The sequence below is a fragment of the Bufo gargarizans genome, chromosome 5, assembly GCF_014858855.1.
Source record: "Bufo gargarizans isolate SCDJY-AF-19 chromosome 5, ASM1485885v1, whole genome shotgun sequence".
Taxonomy (NCBI): domain Eukaryota; kingdom Metazoa; phylum Chordata; class Amphibia; order Anura; family Bufonidae; genus Bufo; species Bufo gargarizans.
Window position 1 is genome coordinate 344510318 of NC_058084.1, and position 16377 is coordinate 344526694.

The 16377-nt window shown below is 43.5% G+C and overlaps 1 protein-coding gene across 1 annotated transcript in view; it reads right to left on the bottom strand.

Annotated features, from left to right (window-relative positions):
* The window catches only part of PLEKHA8 (pleckstrin homology domain containing A8), a 50266-nt gene that overhangs the window by 13493 nt on the left and 20396 nt on the right, over positions 1–16377 (bottom strand). The window contains exons 4-9 of the mRNA XM_044295003.1: positions 13074–13198; positions 11485–11643; positions 10001–10041; positions 8869–9029; positions 5962–6160; positions 4935–5020 (exon numbers count right to left, since the gene is read on the bottom strand). Of these exons, the coding sequence (XP_044150938.1) occupies positions 4935–5020; positions 5962–6160; positions 8869–9029; positions 10001–10041; positions 11485–11643; positions 13074–13198 (771 nt within the window). The remainder of the gene's footprint in view (positions 1–4934; positions 5021–5961; positions 6161–8868; positions 9030–10000; positions 10042–11484; positions 11644–13073; positions 13199–16377) is intronic.

The window sequence follows — 16377 nt, forward strand, 5'->3', positions numbered from 1 at the left end:
TTCTTGAGGTGACCATTCTCCGTGAAAATATAGATCCTCCACCTGGGCTCCCCAGCCTAACTTGCTGGCATCCGTGGTTACCGTCACCTTTGGATCCAGCTTACAGGGAATTCCCTTCACTAGGTTGTCTGGAGTTAACCACCAGTTCAGGGAGTTCTTTACCCCTGTGGTAAGGAAAATCCTTTTGTCTACAGATTTTTGACTCTTGTCCCACCAAGATAGTATTAGTTTCTGTAATGGTCTTGAATGAACATGGGCCCAGGGAATCATGGGTATGCAAGATGTCAAAAGATGCCCAGAATCCTCATTGCCTCTCTGACTGTGCAACTTTTTGAAGCGTTGGAATTTTATTACCATGGTATTTTGTTTGGTTATAGGTAGAAAGGATCTTCCTTTCACTGAATCTAGAAGTGTACCCAAGAAAATCTTTCTGGTTTCCAACCTCAGATCTGATTTGTTGAAGTTGATAATCCAACCCAATTTGGTCAGCACCTCCAGTATTAATTGAAGATCGTTTTTCAATATCTTCTCAGATTGGGCTGTTAATAAGAAATCGTCCAGGTATGGGATTATAATTATTTTGTACTGTCTTAGGTGAGCCATCACTTCTACCATCAGTTTTGTAAAAATCCTCGAAGCCAACGAGATTCCGAAGGGCACAATGAAATTGGAAATTATGTATGCGGCTGTTCAATTTTATTGCAAATCTCAGATATTTTTGATGATGAGGATGAATAGGCACATGATAATATGCATCCTTCAAGTCTATTGTGAACATCAATGCTGCCGGGGTGATGAGTGGAATGCCTGACCGAATGGATTCCATCTTGAATTTCCGATAGGAGATCCACCTGTTCAGGGATTTGAGGTTTATAATCGTCCTTAACAACCCATTTGTTCTTTACGAGAAATAGTTTGTAATAATGACCCTTGAACTGTTCATGCGAGGGTACTGGAACAATGGCCTTCATCTTACACAGAGACTGAATATCCAGAAGTTGATTCTGTAGTGTTTCTGAGTGAGGATTGGTTGTCCAAAATCATCGTGGGAGAGGAGACTTGAATTCCAATTTGTAACCCTCCTGAATGTTTTGGATTACCCAGGGATTTTTTGTAATGGAAACCCATTCCTGGCTGAAAAAACAAAGTCTCCCTCCCACCGAGATGGAGTCATTGTTTACCAGGATTATTTGTGTTCGGGTTGAGAAAGAACACTCTTCCTCTGCCTCCTTTTGGGTAGCTCCATCTACCAGTTTTTCCCTTCTCTCTACTCTATCAGTACTGGGACTGTCTGTTTGTTCTCCGAAAGGGCTGACTTTTCTTGGGCTTCTCCTCTGGAAATCCTTTTTTCTTGTCAGTCGCTCTTTCTAAATTGGTATCCAATACTTGCCTGAATACGTAAGAACTGGAAAATGGTATTGCACATATATTATTTTTTGAAGCTATGTCGCCTGTCCAGGTCTTCAGCCACAAGGCCCTTCTAGTGGTATTTGATATTGTTCCACTTCGTGTGGCAAAACTGATTGATTCTGCAGAAGCATCACCCATGAAAGCAGTGGCCATTTTTAGCAATGGCAGAGAATCCAGAATTACTTCTCTAGGTGTCTTGAGCTTTAAATGGTTTTCCAATTGATTGAGCCATAATCCCATAGCTCTAGCTACAGATGTGGCGGCAATATTAGTATTGATTGTTGCAGCTGAACATTCCCAGACTTTTGCTATCTATTTTTGGAACTTCTTCCCATAATTTAGTGTCCTCCGGATTAAATAGAAGGCGACTTCTGAATTCTCGAGGAATGGAAAGTTTCTTTTCTGCATCTTCCCACTACTCCAGTATCATCTCTCTGATTGGAATTGACCGGAAACAGCTTCCTTTTCTTCGCCCTTAATCCAAACATCTCGTCTTGAGTTGTTCTGGGTTGCTGAACCTCCTCCACCTCCATAGTTTCCCTTACTGCCGATAGTAACAAATCTAAATCTTCACCCCCCCAAACAAGAGGTATTTTTTCTGGTTTTCAGAAGAACCTGAGGGACAGATTAACTCTTCTTCTTCTAACTCCCCGTCCGAATAAGAAGTATTATCGCCCTGTTCGTATGACTCTGATTCCAGCTGGATTCTAGGTTTCCTTGAAACTGGCGGAGAAACTGGTAGAGCAGGAATCGAGCTAGAAACTGAAGCCTGTACTTCTTCTCTTATCATAGACCTCAGATCAGAGAGGAAGGACGGCTGTTCCTCCTTCAGAAGTTTTGCAATACAATCAGGGCACAGCAGTTTTTTGTATGATTCCTGTAACTTTCTAACACAGGAAATACATTTCTTTGTTTTCTTTTTAGGTTCTGTGTGGGATCTATGTCCCGGATCCTTTTCCCCTAGAAAGAAACAAAGGAACTCTCCCTTAGTACTAGAGTACACCAATAAAGCAGAATAAAACAGGATAAAGCAGGGTTTGGTAAAAAAAAAAAAAAAAAAAAAACTTACATAGCCCTGAGCAGGGATATCACCAGCCATTTCAGGCTTGGTAGACATCTGGGACTCCATCTGGAACAGCAGACAAGCCTGACTGCTTGTTGGTTTATTTTTTTATATGACCTTACCTTAAGGGTCCGCCCCCTGCTGCCGCTGCGCTTCTCCTTTCTTCTTGGGGACTCTATTCCCTAGGGGACAGTCGACCCCTCATGCAAAGCCCCCATCCAGGCCTCCAGCATGGATCGCTGGGTGCCGCCATCTTGGATCCTGGTGGAGCGGCGTCACTTCCTGGACCCAGAGCGTTCCCCGGAAGAAACGTCCCCGCTATGCGCCCCCACGAGGAGGATCTGCGCTAGCGAGCTGAGAGCCCCCAGAGGGGAAGCGGCTTTTGCTCCCAGATACCGTGGCCATGAGGGAGAGAGGTAAACTGGGAAGGCTAGGGAACCTCACAAAGAGGTACTAGCAGGGCCTTGAGGAAACTGGGATTGGCCGGACACCACCTGACCCAGATCCAGCCCTAGTAGCCTGCGGCTACTTCCATTTTCTTTTCTTCACCCTAAGGAGGGCCTCTCTTGTAGGGAGAGGAAGAACACTGGATAGGGGGGTGGGGAGGGGCCTTGCTTTCTGCCCCTACAGAGGCCTATAAGGACAGCCTCCCATGTTCTGTCATGGGGAACATCCTGGAACTTACTAATAGATAATTAGCAGTACTCAAAGGGAATGTGTTATCAGAAAATTCTCTATTGGTTAAATCAAGTTTTTATGTTAAAGATATTTTGAAAGAATTTTTGGTGATGTAGCTTTCAATTTTCCATGTTACTATCTATATTTAAAAAATAATAAAATCTACTGATCACTTTCTCCTCATCATTACAGGAAAGATTACATTGGCAGATCTTTCTACCTATCTCATATCTAGGGCTGCAACGATTAATCGATTTTATCGATAATATTCGATAACGGGATTCGTTGTTGATTAATCCAGTTATCGAATAATCGCCTATTTGTTGCTATGCGGGCGGGCGGTTTACTTTAAATCAGCGCATCTTTATTTTACCTTACAATAAAGCTCCAGTAACAGACAGAGCGGGCGGCGACGTATCGTCACTTACTCACGTGACGCGCCTGCTCCATTCATAAAGTGGGCGGAGCAGGCGCATCACGTGAGTGACTTTACGCCGCCGCCCGCTCTGCCTGTTACCGGAGCTTCATTGTAATGTAATAAAGATGCGCTCAGTAAAAGTTAGCAGCGGGGCCGGGGAAGTTATGGGGAGGGGGATCTGTGGATGGCACTGTTATGGGGAGGGGGATCTGTGCACTGTTATGGGGAGGGGGATCTGAGCACTGTTATGGGGAGGGGGATCTGTTCACTGTTATGGGGAAGGGGATCTGTGGATGACACTGTTATGGGGGAGATCTGTGGATGACACATACAGCATAAGATGCTATATAGTGTCATCTATAGATCCCCCATATCAGTGCCATCCACAGATCCCCCCTCCCCATAACAGTGCACAGACCCCCCTCCCCATAACAGTGCCATCCACAGATCCCCCCATAACAGTGCCATCCACAGATCCCCCCCCATAACAGTGCCATCCACAGATCCCCCCCATAACAGTGCCATCCACAGATCCCCCCCATAACAGTGCCATCCACAGATCCCCCCCATAACAGTGCGCCATCCAGATCCCCCCCATAACAGTGCCATCCACAGATCCCCTCCATAACAGTGCCATCCACAGATCCCCTCCATAACAGTGCAATCCACAGATCCCCTCCATAACAGTGCCATCCACAGATCCCCTTCATAAAACAGTGCAATCCACAGATCCCCTCCATAACAGTGCCATTCACAGATCCCCTCCATAACAGTGCCATCCACAGATCCCCTCCATAACAGTGCCATCTACAGATCCCCTCCATAACAGTGCCATTCACAGATCCCCTCCATAAAACAGTGCAATCCACAGATCCCCTCCATAAAACAGTGCCATCCACAGATCCCCTCAATAAAACAGTGCCATCCACAGATCGCCCATAACAGTGCCATCCACAGATCCACCCCCATAACAGCGCCATCCACAGAACCCCCCATAATAGTGTCATCCACAGATCCCCCCATAACAGCGCCATCCACATTAAACGTCCTCTGATGTCACTGAGATACATAAGATGTAATTAGTGGAGGGTGTCATACTTTCCCACTTTAAATCTTTTGTATTGACGAGGAGTAAAGGTTATAGGTTTTCCTAAATTTTTCTGTCCTGGTTTTAGACAAAAAATGCAATAGCAAAGGAACCACGAGGATGGTCGTGTGAACAAGCCCTAAAATGTAATCTGCTTATGTAGCACTATAATAAACAACACATAGTCAATACATAGTATATAAGGCAAAATAAAAGACATTTGTCCATCCAGTTCGGCCTGTTATCCTGCAAGTTGAAGATACATAATAGACACATACCCAAAACTGGGACTATTGCATAGCAGGAGTCCAAGAAATATTCCGTGGGTAAACCGTCCTTATCTTCATACACAAGGTCACTGAATCTGAAAAGAAACAAGACAAGTATTCCACCATCACACATGGACCAGATGAACAGTACTTTGATTTATATCCTGCTCAAATGGGATTAAAAAAAGGAATATTTAATTCTCTGATTTCAGAATCTGGGCACCTAAGGGTGAACCATTAAACTGGTCTTAGGAATTTAGACTTTTGACTTGTAATCAGGATCATTTAAAGGGTACCTGCCACCTGGTATGGGGATCCTAAACCACCTACATTCCATTATACGGCTGCCCATCACAAACCAGTCTGTCTCCACAAATGAAATTCAAACCTAGCAGAAGAGTCTGGAACTTTTTTCCAGCGGCTTCAGGCACATGAGGCGATGAAGCAGAGGGAGGCATACCTTGCTTCACTGCGCATGCGTCTGATGCGCAGTGTATTCTTTCTATATAGGCTGGGTTCAAATCTGCACTGTGGACTCTGGCAGTCTGTTCTGGCAGAGGAACAGACTGCCGGAGTTCACCATATCTGACATAGCCAGATACCTCCGTGCACCGCAGGATCCCTATTCAATGTAATGGGATCTGGCGGTAATCCAGCCGCTTTCCGGCATACCATGCCGACTTTCGTCCGGACAAAAAAAAATGTTGCGTGTAGCATTTCTTTTCCGTCTGAAATCCATCAAGTACACCGGATAGAGTGACTGGACTACAGTGACGGAGTTCACAACGCAGATCTGAACCCGGCCATACATGGACCCTTTAAATGATGGCTAGGTAATAACCAATCTAGCAAGTATTTGTGCTAATTTATGTTTCTTTCTGAGGAGGCAGCAGTCCTCCTGACCTGTACATTAGATAAGCAGAGGCCAGATTAGATACTGCTCCACCCGCCCCCACGTTTTCTTATCTTAAAACATTACTAATCAATTTTAATGTCATCTACAGGTAAGTGGTTAATGTAAATTCTACATTCCTACCTGTGACTCATTGTGCTGAAGAATGTTTGGGGCAGCTCTCTGCCTCCTCCTTCATCCTCATTCCCTCCTCCTTCATCTTGCTGCAACGTGCCAGACGTTGTATGTAAATCTGCATGCGTGTCTTTCACGTCGTCCGGTAGGTGACAGTCACCTTGCTTCTCTGTAGTTGGTGGAATAATCTCTAGATCACCTTCAGTTTCTGCGGGAAAATACGGACCAGTGAATATCTAAATGTTAAAAATGTTTTCTAGTTCCAGATAACCCTAGTCAACATCCTGAAAGTCCCCCCTTGGAAACCATTGGCTTGCCTGCAGCCACCACTCGGGGGAAGCAAGGTAGCTTAGGCTAGCTTCACACAAGAGATCTTTGGATCCGGCATTGCCAGAAACGACATGATTGCCATCTGGCCCCATTAACTATAATGGGGACCAGCGGAGATCAGGCGGCAATCTGGCAAATATGCCGAGAATCGGCTGGCCTAAAACCGATGCGCAGCCTGCCGGATCCCACTAACACTGGTGTGAACTAGCCTTACTTTACATCTGTGCAAAAGAAAACCAGAGAATTGGAAATCAGTAAAAACTGGAGGTCCATGGACCTGGGCAATGGGCCTAAGGATAAAATGGCGTCCAGACCTAGATATTCACTTTATGCCGAGATTTTGTTTGAATGCAGCTCTTCGCTTTTTACCGCACTACCAGTCCATGGAAAGGACGGAGCTCAGTTTAGCCATGGATTGGATCAGGGATGCTCAACATGCGGCCCTCTAGCTGTTGCAAAATTACAACTCCCAGCATGCCCTAATAGTTTTAGGCTGTCCAGGCATGCTGGGAGTTGTAGTTTTGCAACAGCTGGAGGGTCGCATTTTGAGAATCCCTGGATTGGATAATCTGATGTATTGGATGTTATGCTGTATCTTCAGGGGATGTTGAGGAGCCCGCCGACTGAAGGCAAGAAATGATGCAGGACGCATTATTAGTCTTTTTCATCCAAAGTAATTAGGGTATGATTCTTTTCACACATCGTTTTTTTGGAGGAGGCAGATTTTCCTGCAGGTTTTTCAGCCTAAACCAGAAATCGATCCAGCAGGAAGGAGAAGTATAAGTCCATCATATTTATAGTTCAGATTCCTTTCAAATCCACTTCTGGCTTTGGCTGAAAAACCTAAGAGGGAAAATCTGGCTCAAAACCTCAAAAAATAACTCTGTGAACCCACCCTTAGATATCTCTTTCATGGGTTGATGGCAGGCCAGTAATGAGTGCTGATCAATGATGTTCAAGTCAATTGGCCCTTCAGATGACCCATTGCAAAGTGAATGTTGGATGAATGATCCATTTTTACGATTATTCGTTCCCCATTCATTTTGCATACTGTTCGTAGCACATCCCCTGTTTACAGAAAAAGTGTTTACCTGAAAAACAAGCGTTTTCCTCTTTTTATACAGACCACCAGTTATAATCGCCTGAATCCTTGGCTGTTGCAAAAGGGCCCTTGTTTTTTTTCTTTATGTTCAGTGCATCCATCTGGTTAACATCAAGATGTAGGCACCAAACACAAAGCCCTGATGTGCACCGAGTGCTATAGGTTATTTGCAGTGGCTGACCGTGTAGGGAAGTTCTGCATGTTTCACATTTCTATACAGTTTAAAAAAAAAGCAATGCCCACAGCAGTCTATTAAACCAACTGGCATCTCACAGCACCTACGCCAAAGCAGTTTTTGCTTGTAAGAGTGCATGCACATGTTGCAGTTGTGGGGTGAGGTTTTTTTGGTGCACGTACAGAGCGGGGTGGCAAAATTCTGCAAATTGTGGGTGGATGGCAAAAACGATGTCCCCATGTGAATACACCCTTATGTAACACACTGCTCCATGCCTTAAAGAGACGGGTCCATTTTGGCCATTTCCTTTTGCGCCTTACTCTGTTCTTATTGCTATGTAAGGTCTTTTTTCAAGTTGTATTTTTTGGGGGAGGAGTATACTTCTCAGTACATAATATTTAACATTACATTATGTTTTAAAGATGCCGTTTTAAGACTTATTTAATAATAATTTTTTGTTAAAAATTATTGAGTTTATTTTTTATTAACCACTTCAACCATCGGGACGTACCCATCTGTCATGGTGGTTGAGGAATTGTATGGAGCGGGCTGCTGCGGTGAGCCCGCTCCATACGCGACAGGTGCTGGCTGCAACGAATTGGGAACGCCGATCCCGTCAAACCGTCATTTTAGCCCTCAGGTGCCGAGGTCAACACTGATCGCGGCACCTGTGAGGTCAGACAGAGGGATGCAGCTCCCTTCGCCTTCCGATTGGAGCCCTGATTGGTTACCATGGCGGCCTGAACGCTTGTCAAGCCTTCCAGGCCTGCCATGGTAAGTTCCCTGCTGCTGTGTGCATGAAGCACAGCGCAGCAGGGAGCATGTGAAAATCCTATTCACCCTAATAGATCTCTATTAGGGTGAATAGGACAATCCCAGGTACTAGCCACCTAAGGAGGTTAATAGTTATTAAATAAAAAGTTTAAAAAAAGTTTACCAAAGTTACCCCTCCCCCCAAAAAAATTAAATAACAGTGATCAAAATGTCATACGTACCACAAAAATGATACCAATAAAAACTATAGTTTTTCCTGCAAAAAACAAGCTCTCATAAAACTATGTGAATGTAAATATAAAAAAGTAATCACTATCAGAATATGGTGATGCAAGGAAAATCTTTATTTTTTCAAAGTTTTTTTTTTTTTTTAAAGTAGTAATTTTGTTTTTAAAAAACTACAAGTTTGGTATTGATGTATTTGTATTGAGCTGCAGAATAAAAACGTCATGTCATTCTTAGCACACAGTGAACGCCGTTATGTCAAAAGCCTGTCGGTGAGTATAAGCACCGTTCAACAGATCTGTGTCTTTACCTCGTAAATCTTTAGATTTTTCTTTCTCTGTTGAAGACGCAGGAACAGTCTCAGAAATTTCCATACCAAGGACACGAATGTTTTCAGTTACGGAATGGTCAGAGTGGTTGGTCTCCTCGCTAAAAGAGCCATTTTCAATGTTATTATTCCGCTCCATTTTCCTAAAGGATTAAATGATGGGACATTTGTTAGAGAAAAGACAGACACAAAACAGGAGCTCATACACATTCTCTCGTGATACAAGTGACAGTTCATGCCAGAAGAACAAGTACTGAGGAATGGATGCCTCAGCTAACAAGGAGTGCGCATGACTACTGGGGAATATCGGGGTTCAGAATGGAGAAACTACAACTATCCAAAAATAACATCAATGAGCATCCTCATCTTACATCTGGATCTTCTGAAACAGAATTCCAAAAATAAATTAAAGGGGTTGTGACACCATTAAATGCTTTTGATATAAATCAGCATGAAACACTACCGTAGTTATTTTTGCAATTTATTTTCTGTTACAAAAATGCTCCAGTTTTGAGATATTCTCTATATTTCATTACAATGGTGCCCCCTGCTGTTTAATCTGTTTAATAATGCGCACATCCTCCTACTGAGGTGGTCGCACATACTAAGTACTATCCTTGCCACCAGCCATAGCTACTGTCAGTAGCAGTGACAATTACAGCAGCAGAAAGGACATGCCCTCTGACCGTAGATAGGGAGACAGCTGCAGCAGAAAGGACATGCCCTCTGAACGGAGATAGAGAGACAGCTGCAGCAGAAAGGACATGTCCTCTGACCGGAGATAGGGAGAAAGCTGCAGCAGAAAGGACATGTCCTCTGATCTGAGATAGGGAGAAAGCTGCAGCAGAAAGGACATGCCCTCTGAACGGAGATAGGGAGACAGCTGCAGCAGAAAGGATATGTCCCTCTGAGCTGCCAGCCTGAAGAGAATCTAGCAGAGCAATAGGAGCAATGAATGGGGAGATCTCTGGATCCATGGGAGGTACAGGGCTGGTTCTAGCTTTGTGAGAAATAGATTGTCGTGTACTATGTGATGTCCGATTTAATTTTTTTTACATCAATTATGGCATAACCCCTTTAACTAATCCTAGTAAACGTATTATTTTATACACACCTTTGTACTGAAATCTGACTGGACAAGGTAGATCGACGTACCTAAAATTATTTAAAAAAGTAGATTATAAATGTGAAATGTTACTATAAAGACCACTTTCAAACGTGTGGTTCCATGTAAATTACAGGGAATCTGTCATCTGGATTTAGTGTCCATAACTGCAGGTAGGGAGTCCAGATCACTGCTGTTTACTTTCATACTGCACCCCTGTTACCCTGTTGGGAGTGACACAGACATAATAGGGAGGACCCGAGTGCGAGCTTAGCAGATCTAACAACGTATTACAAAAGAGATTTAAGGGTACACAGTGGCGGAACGGGGGAAAGCTGAACTAAAAAAAAGTAGCGATGTGGACTCCCAGTCTTCAGTCCTACTCATGTAGTACTGAAGTTAATAGGGCTAAATCAAGAGTAACAGATCCCTTTAAGAGAGTAGGTCAGCAACAGACCTTTTAGGGAGTGAATCTGGTGCACCAAGAAAAATTCTAAAAATTATTTGCATCCCCCCGCCTCTAAATTCTCAGCTGCCTGATTAGGGTGTGAAAGGATTCTTACAGATGCCCTAATATTAATGGTTCAACTCCATGATGCGGCTAGCCCCACATCCACCCACAAACTATGATCGCATGATCTTACCACGGTGGGCATGGGCCGGCCGCACCATGGAATCATACCCTGAAGGACACGTTATATAGATATGCCATGTTAAGGCTTATGGACATCACTCGAGAAGGGAAGAATATCCCCTGCTATTAAGAGGATGAGACTTAGGCTGTTTCACATCTGCATTTTCCTTTCCGGTATGGGGATCCAGCAGAGGATCTCAAAACCGGAGGAAAAAGCTTCAGTTTTGTCCCCATTCGTTTTCAATGATGCGGATGCAGCCAGTTGCATTATTCAAACGGATGCGGACACCAAAAACAAATGTGAACGTAGCCTTAGTTTGAAGATATTTTGTCCTAATGAGAAATTCTCTTTTCATATTGATGGCCTATCCTCAGGATAACCCCTGTAAGGCTGGGTTCACATGCGCTTTGAACTACGGCAGTCTCTTCCGGCGGAGGAACAGACTGACGGAATTCGCTGTATCTGGCTTCCAGCCGGACAAAAAAATACTACACGCAGCATTTTTTGTCCGGTTGAAAGTCAGCATATATACCGGAAAGCGGGCAGATCCCCGACAGATCCCATTACAGTGAATGGGGATCCGGCAGTGCACAATGGTATCCGGCTATGCTAGATAAAGTGAACTCCAGAAGTCTTTTCCTCCGCAGGAACAGACTGCCAGGGTGCATATGTAAGCCCATAGGGGAACTCAGCCTACATTTTTCTGATCTTTTTCTTTCTTTTCGGGCGCAGACACATGACTTGCAATCACTAACCATAAAAACACACATTGCCAAGTTTATGACCTTGACTTCCCAGCATATGCTTGTAGGAGGTTAGCCGTGCGGCATATGACTAATGAGGGCTGTCAAACACTACCTTGTTCGGTCTAAGGGCAGAGAGATGAGGAGATTCGGGGGGACTGGTGTACATGAGGCGAGACGTGAAGGTGTTATTTGCAATCTTCATGCACTCCTCCAGGGTTTTCAGGAAGGTATTGCATGTTGACTTCAAAAGAGCTCCCATATTAAGGTCCTCCTATAACAACAGCAAAAACACATTTCATGTTACAAAGTGGTTCTCTATATACCAATCACCAATAACCTTAAAGTGAACTGCCTAATAGGTCCCCCCTCATGCCGCTGAACCCTAACTGACTTGCCGAGGAATGGCTTCCCCAAGCACATTAATTCACTCAAGGTCCTGTAGAACCTCTCTTAGAAGAGGAATGAGAAGTTTCATGTCAATCCTACAATGGCAAAGTCCGTTCCCTGATTCAAAAATAGATTCTTCATTAGCTGGGATGTACGTTATACAGCCCAGTGGAGAAACTGGGAAAGGTTGGATGCTATCCACCCACTTGGATACACTAATGAAATCACTACATTCAGAGAAGGGCTCATCTATGAGACACAGGTTTACTGAGGGGGCGGCCACGTGTTCAGGTTTTCTGATGTAGTTTGAGGAGTGGATTGAAAAAAAAAAAATGTAAAAAATGAGAAGAAATTGCATCTGTTCTTAAAGTAATGGGGGGAAGGAACGCCCCACTTAGCCAGACCTGTAAAGGAAAGATGACTTACCTGCTTCCCAGCGCCGGTTCCCTGCTCCTTCTCCTCCAGCCTGCAATGCTTCGCTGGGCTTCCTCAATGTCAACATCTGGTTTGACATTGGCCACGGCAGTTACATCATAAATGTCCACATGATGCAAGTGGATCTGGTCTCCGCTGCGGCCAGTGATGGCCTGCGAAAATGTCAAACTGGATGCTGACATCGAGGGAGCCCAGTGCAGCATTGCAGGCCTGGAGGAAAAGGAGCAGGGAATTAGTACTGGGAAGTAGGCAAGTCATCTTTCCTTTACAGGTTCGGCCAAGTGGAGGGTTTGCCAAAACCCCCACATTCTTGCCCAACCCATTTAATACTTTATCTCCTGCTATGATCCCAACCTGATTATGGCTTCAAAAACTGCATTAAAAAGCCAGACTATGTGGCAGCATCCTTAGGCTGGGTTTCCATGTTCAGGTTTTCTTTTTCTAAATTTTTCTTTTTATTATCATTTTGAATATATAACAGCAACGTAGGCGATACAGGTTACAAATATAGAAGTTGTAGTGGAAAGTGCAATGGGATGTATGCTAATGACAATCAGCCTTTACAGAACTGGCAAACCTTTGTGCTATTACAAGGTCGCCCAGTAGACAAAATCTAGAAACAAATCACAAGTGAACAGTAACAGCAGGTACCATTTGGCTAGTAGACTTATTGTTGTGATGCAGTTTTTGAAGACAAAACCAGGAGCGGATCATAAAAGGAGCGCAAGTAAAAAAGACAGATACTACCTCCGCTCTTTTCTGAATTCACTCCTGGTTTTGGCAAAAAAAAAAAACTGCATCAGAAAACCTGAACGTGGAAGCCTCATTCACCACTAGCACGTGTCTAGCTCTGAAGACGGCCGGCTCAGGGGTACATACCAGAGATTCAGATGTGCCTAGAACAGAGCTGTCTTTCGTCTTATTCACTTGCTGGACCAAGATATCGCAATACAGCCTTAGTTCGGACATCTTTTTTTTAAGAGCTTCTGTGCTGTCACTAAAGTCTGTGGAAGAAAAAAAAAAAACGGCATAAATACATACAGTAATAAAAGAATATTAATAATGTAAAACCACTATTGAGAGAGATGGTCATAGCAGAATGCTAGTGAAAATATCCCTCGTGTCCCCATGAAGAGGGGCTGTCCCACCAGTACATATTTATTCACTAGGTTAGTACTGGAATCAGTTTTAAAAATATTCTTACGTGTCTAGACATTGGCATTACATACGTGTTATGGCACCCCTGGGGGTTCTTTTCATTCGAGGGAATGCTCAGACGTGTCAGATCTGCCTATGGCAAACTTGGTGTGAATTTTCATTTAAAGAATCTACAGCAGAAATCTGAGTCTGACTTGGATTTTTGTCATGGATGTAGCAGCGGACCTGGCGCATCAGCCATTTAATGGGGCTAAACCGTGACTTTTCCGTGCAAATAATGAATATGCTGTGAAATTTAAAAGCTTAAAGGGGTTGTCAGAGTTATGGAAAAAAAAATAAAAAAAAATCTAGCACTGTAAATCTGATGGGCAGCAATATATAACTAAGCCAAGTACGTTTTAGGCTAAAAAATATCTATTTCCTAATTTCCCTGGTTCTCTTCTGGTCCTTTGTTTCCCTGCAATAACAACAACAATCTCTACCCCTCCCCCTGCTCTGCTAAGGGAGTCAATACAAGTGCTGCCCCGAGTGACATGTCTGCCTGCTGGGACACTCAGCAGCATGTTGTATGTGTAGGACTACAAGTCCCAGCTGTACAATGACACTGCCGATACACACAGGACCTGTTCTTGTGCAATGCTCTGCAGAACTCCTCTGTCAGTACCTGTGCCCAGCATTTGTCTCCTCACTGCCTGCAGCTACTCAGTAAAGCCTTCAGCCCTGAGTCTGTGCAGCTGAAGGGGTTAATGTTTTTCCTTAGGAATCCAGGGAGAGATCAATAAGCAGCTCAGCCAGTGCAGGGGGGCGTGGCCAGCACAGTGACGTCTGGCGTACAGGCACATATCTGCTCTCTTGTGCACGAAACATCATCAGAACAGGGCGAGAAGCTGACATCACAGGTGATGTGACCCTCAGTGAAATCTGAGAAACCAGCAACTGGAGATAAACTAAGTGAATTGTAAACGCCTTACATTTGCCTAGTTAGAAACATACAAAAAAACAAAAAATAACTCTTTAAAAGGTACCCGTCAGTAGATTTGAACCTATGAAACTGGCTGACCTGCTGCATGTGTGCTTGGCAGCTGAAGGCATCTGTGTTGGTCCCATGTTTATAAGTAGCCACATTGCTGAAAATGATGTTTTAATATATGCAAATGAGCCTCTAGGAGCAGCGGGGGGCGTTGTCGTTACATCTAGAGGCTCAGCTCTCTCTGCAACTGACACATCCTGACCACTTTGACAGGACAGGCAGTGAAAACGTAATCACGCCTACCTGGTCCTGTCAATCAAAGTGCAGAAGGCGCAGCAGCTGCAGAGAGAGCTGAGCCTCTAGGTGTAATGGCAACGACCCCGTTGTTCCTAGAGGCTCATTTGCATATATTCAAACATAATTTTTCTAAGCAATGCAGGCACCTATAAACATGGGACCAGCACAGATGTCTTCAGCTGCCAAGCGCACATGTAACAGGTCAGCGAGGTTCATTGGTACAAATCTGCTGACAGATGCCCTTTAAGCTTCTTCATTATTCTGTACAGATTCTCTTTTTTTTGCTCCATACAAATGTCAGCAGGAATAATCACTGTCCTAGCAAAGTCTGTATGGAGTGCCTGAAACATTATATCTGGGACACAATGACGACGTCTTACCACTTACCGTATACATCATTTTACTGGAACAAAGAAATAAAATAAAATAAAAATAAATTAAGATTTGGGGTACACTTCATGCATCCTATTTTCTGAGCTATTACTCAGATTTTTTCCCATGTAGACATCAAATCATGAGCTGACGTAATACAGTCAAAATACATCAGTCATCTAAGGAAAAGTGGATTTTAAATAATATAATATAGGTCATAACCGGCTCCAGAAAGTTTGCTTACTACGCAATAATATCCTGTCTGAAGCACGGGATTTGAGGAGGTGGCAGGTCACCAATTCAGAGATGTAATCTTCTGATTAAAACGTGTAATCTGCAGTTTAACAGATGTGGCATCAGACATATGCAGCGAGCAGGAATCTGAAGCGTCTCCACTGCGCCACGTGAAATATATACCATTATAATGACGATTGGGAATTAATTACATCAAGGACTAAAGTATACTGGGCTCCATCTACATGGAAGGAATGTCAAGATGTGACCACTATTCCATTTACACCAGGGCTCCAGACTTAGAAAAAATTACCCGGGCACCTCTGGTAGTAGCCACGTCTAAAAGTTTAGGAGTCAAATGGTTGCCATCTCTTATATGTATAGAAAATTCATACATTTTCCTATGTACAAACAAGAAAGATCATTTTCCCTGGATGGGCAACCAAATAATAAACCACAACAGATTTTACAATCAGTCATTTTCTTTGGAACCCCTTAAAAAGAAATCTAGCCCAAAAATCAGATGTTGCCAGGGGAAGCCACGTCTGGCCCAGCAGCAGCCACTCACGATCACAGATGGGGTCCTAAGTGAACAAATGGCCCAGGAATTATTGATTTATTTAATTTATTTTTTGAGGGGCGGATGAAAGAAATAGCAATTCTGCCATTGTTTTTTTTTATAACATTCACCATGCAATTTAAGTAACATTCACTTTATTCTATGGGTTGTTATGATTCCTGCGATACCATATATGTGTATTATTCATTTTGTGTTTCCACTTTAGCAAAATTAAAATCACTTTTTAAAGAAAAAAAATATATGTATAGATTTTTTTTAAATGAGGACATAAATGAGGACACACAAAAAAACCTTATTAAACTTTATTAACTTATTTTTAGTCCCACTAGAGGACTCCACAATGCAATCATTTGATTGCTTCCATAAAGCTTTGGAACGTGCAGTATAACATGCAGAAACACGCACATGTCCATAGCTAGATTCCCAGGTGCCATGGCAACTATCAATGTGGAGAGAATGTGCTCCCGAGCGACCGATGGGGGCAGAAGGTGCACCCTTCCTTTGACAAACCACTTACATGATGCAGTTGTTATTGACTGCAGCATCTAAGGAGTTAAATGGCTGGGACTTGG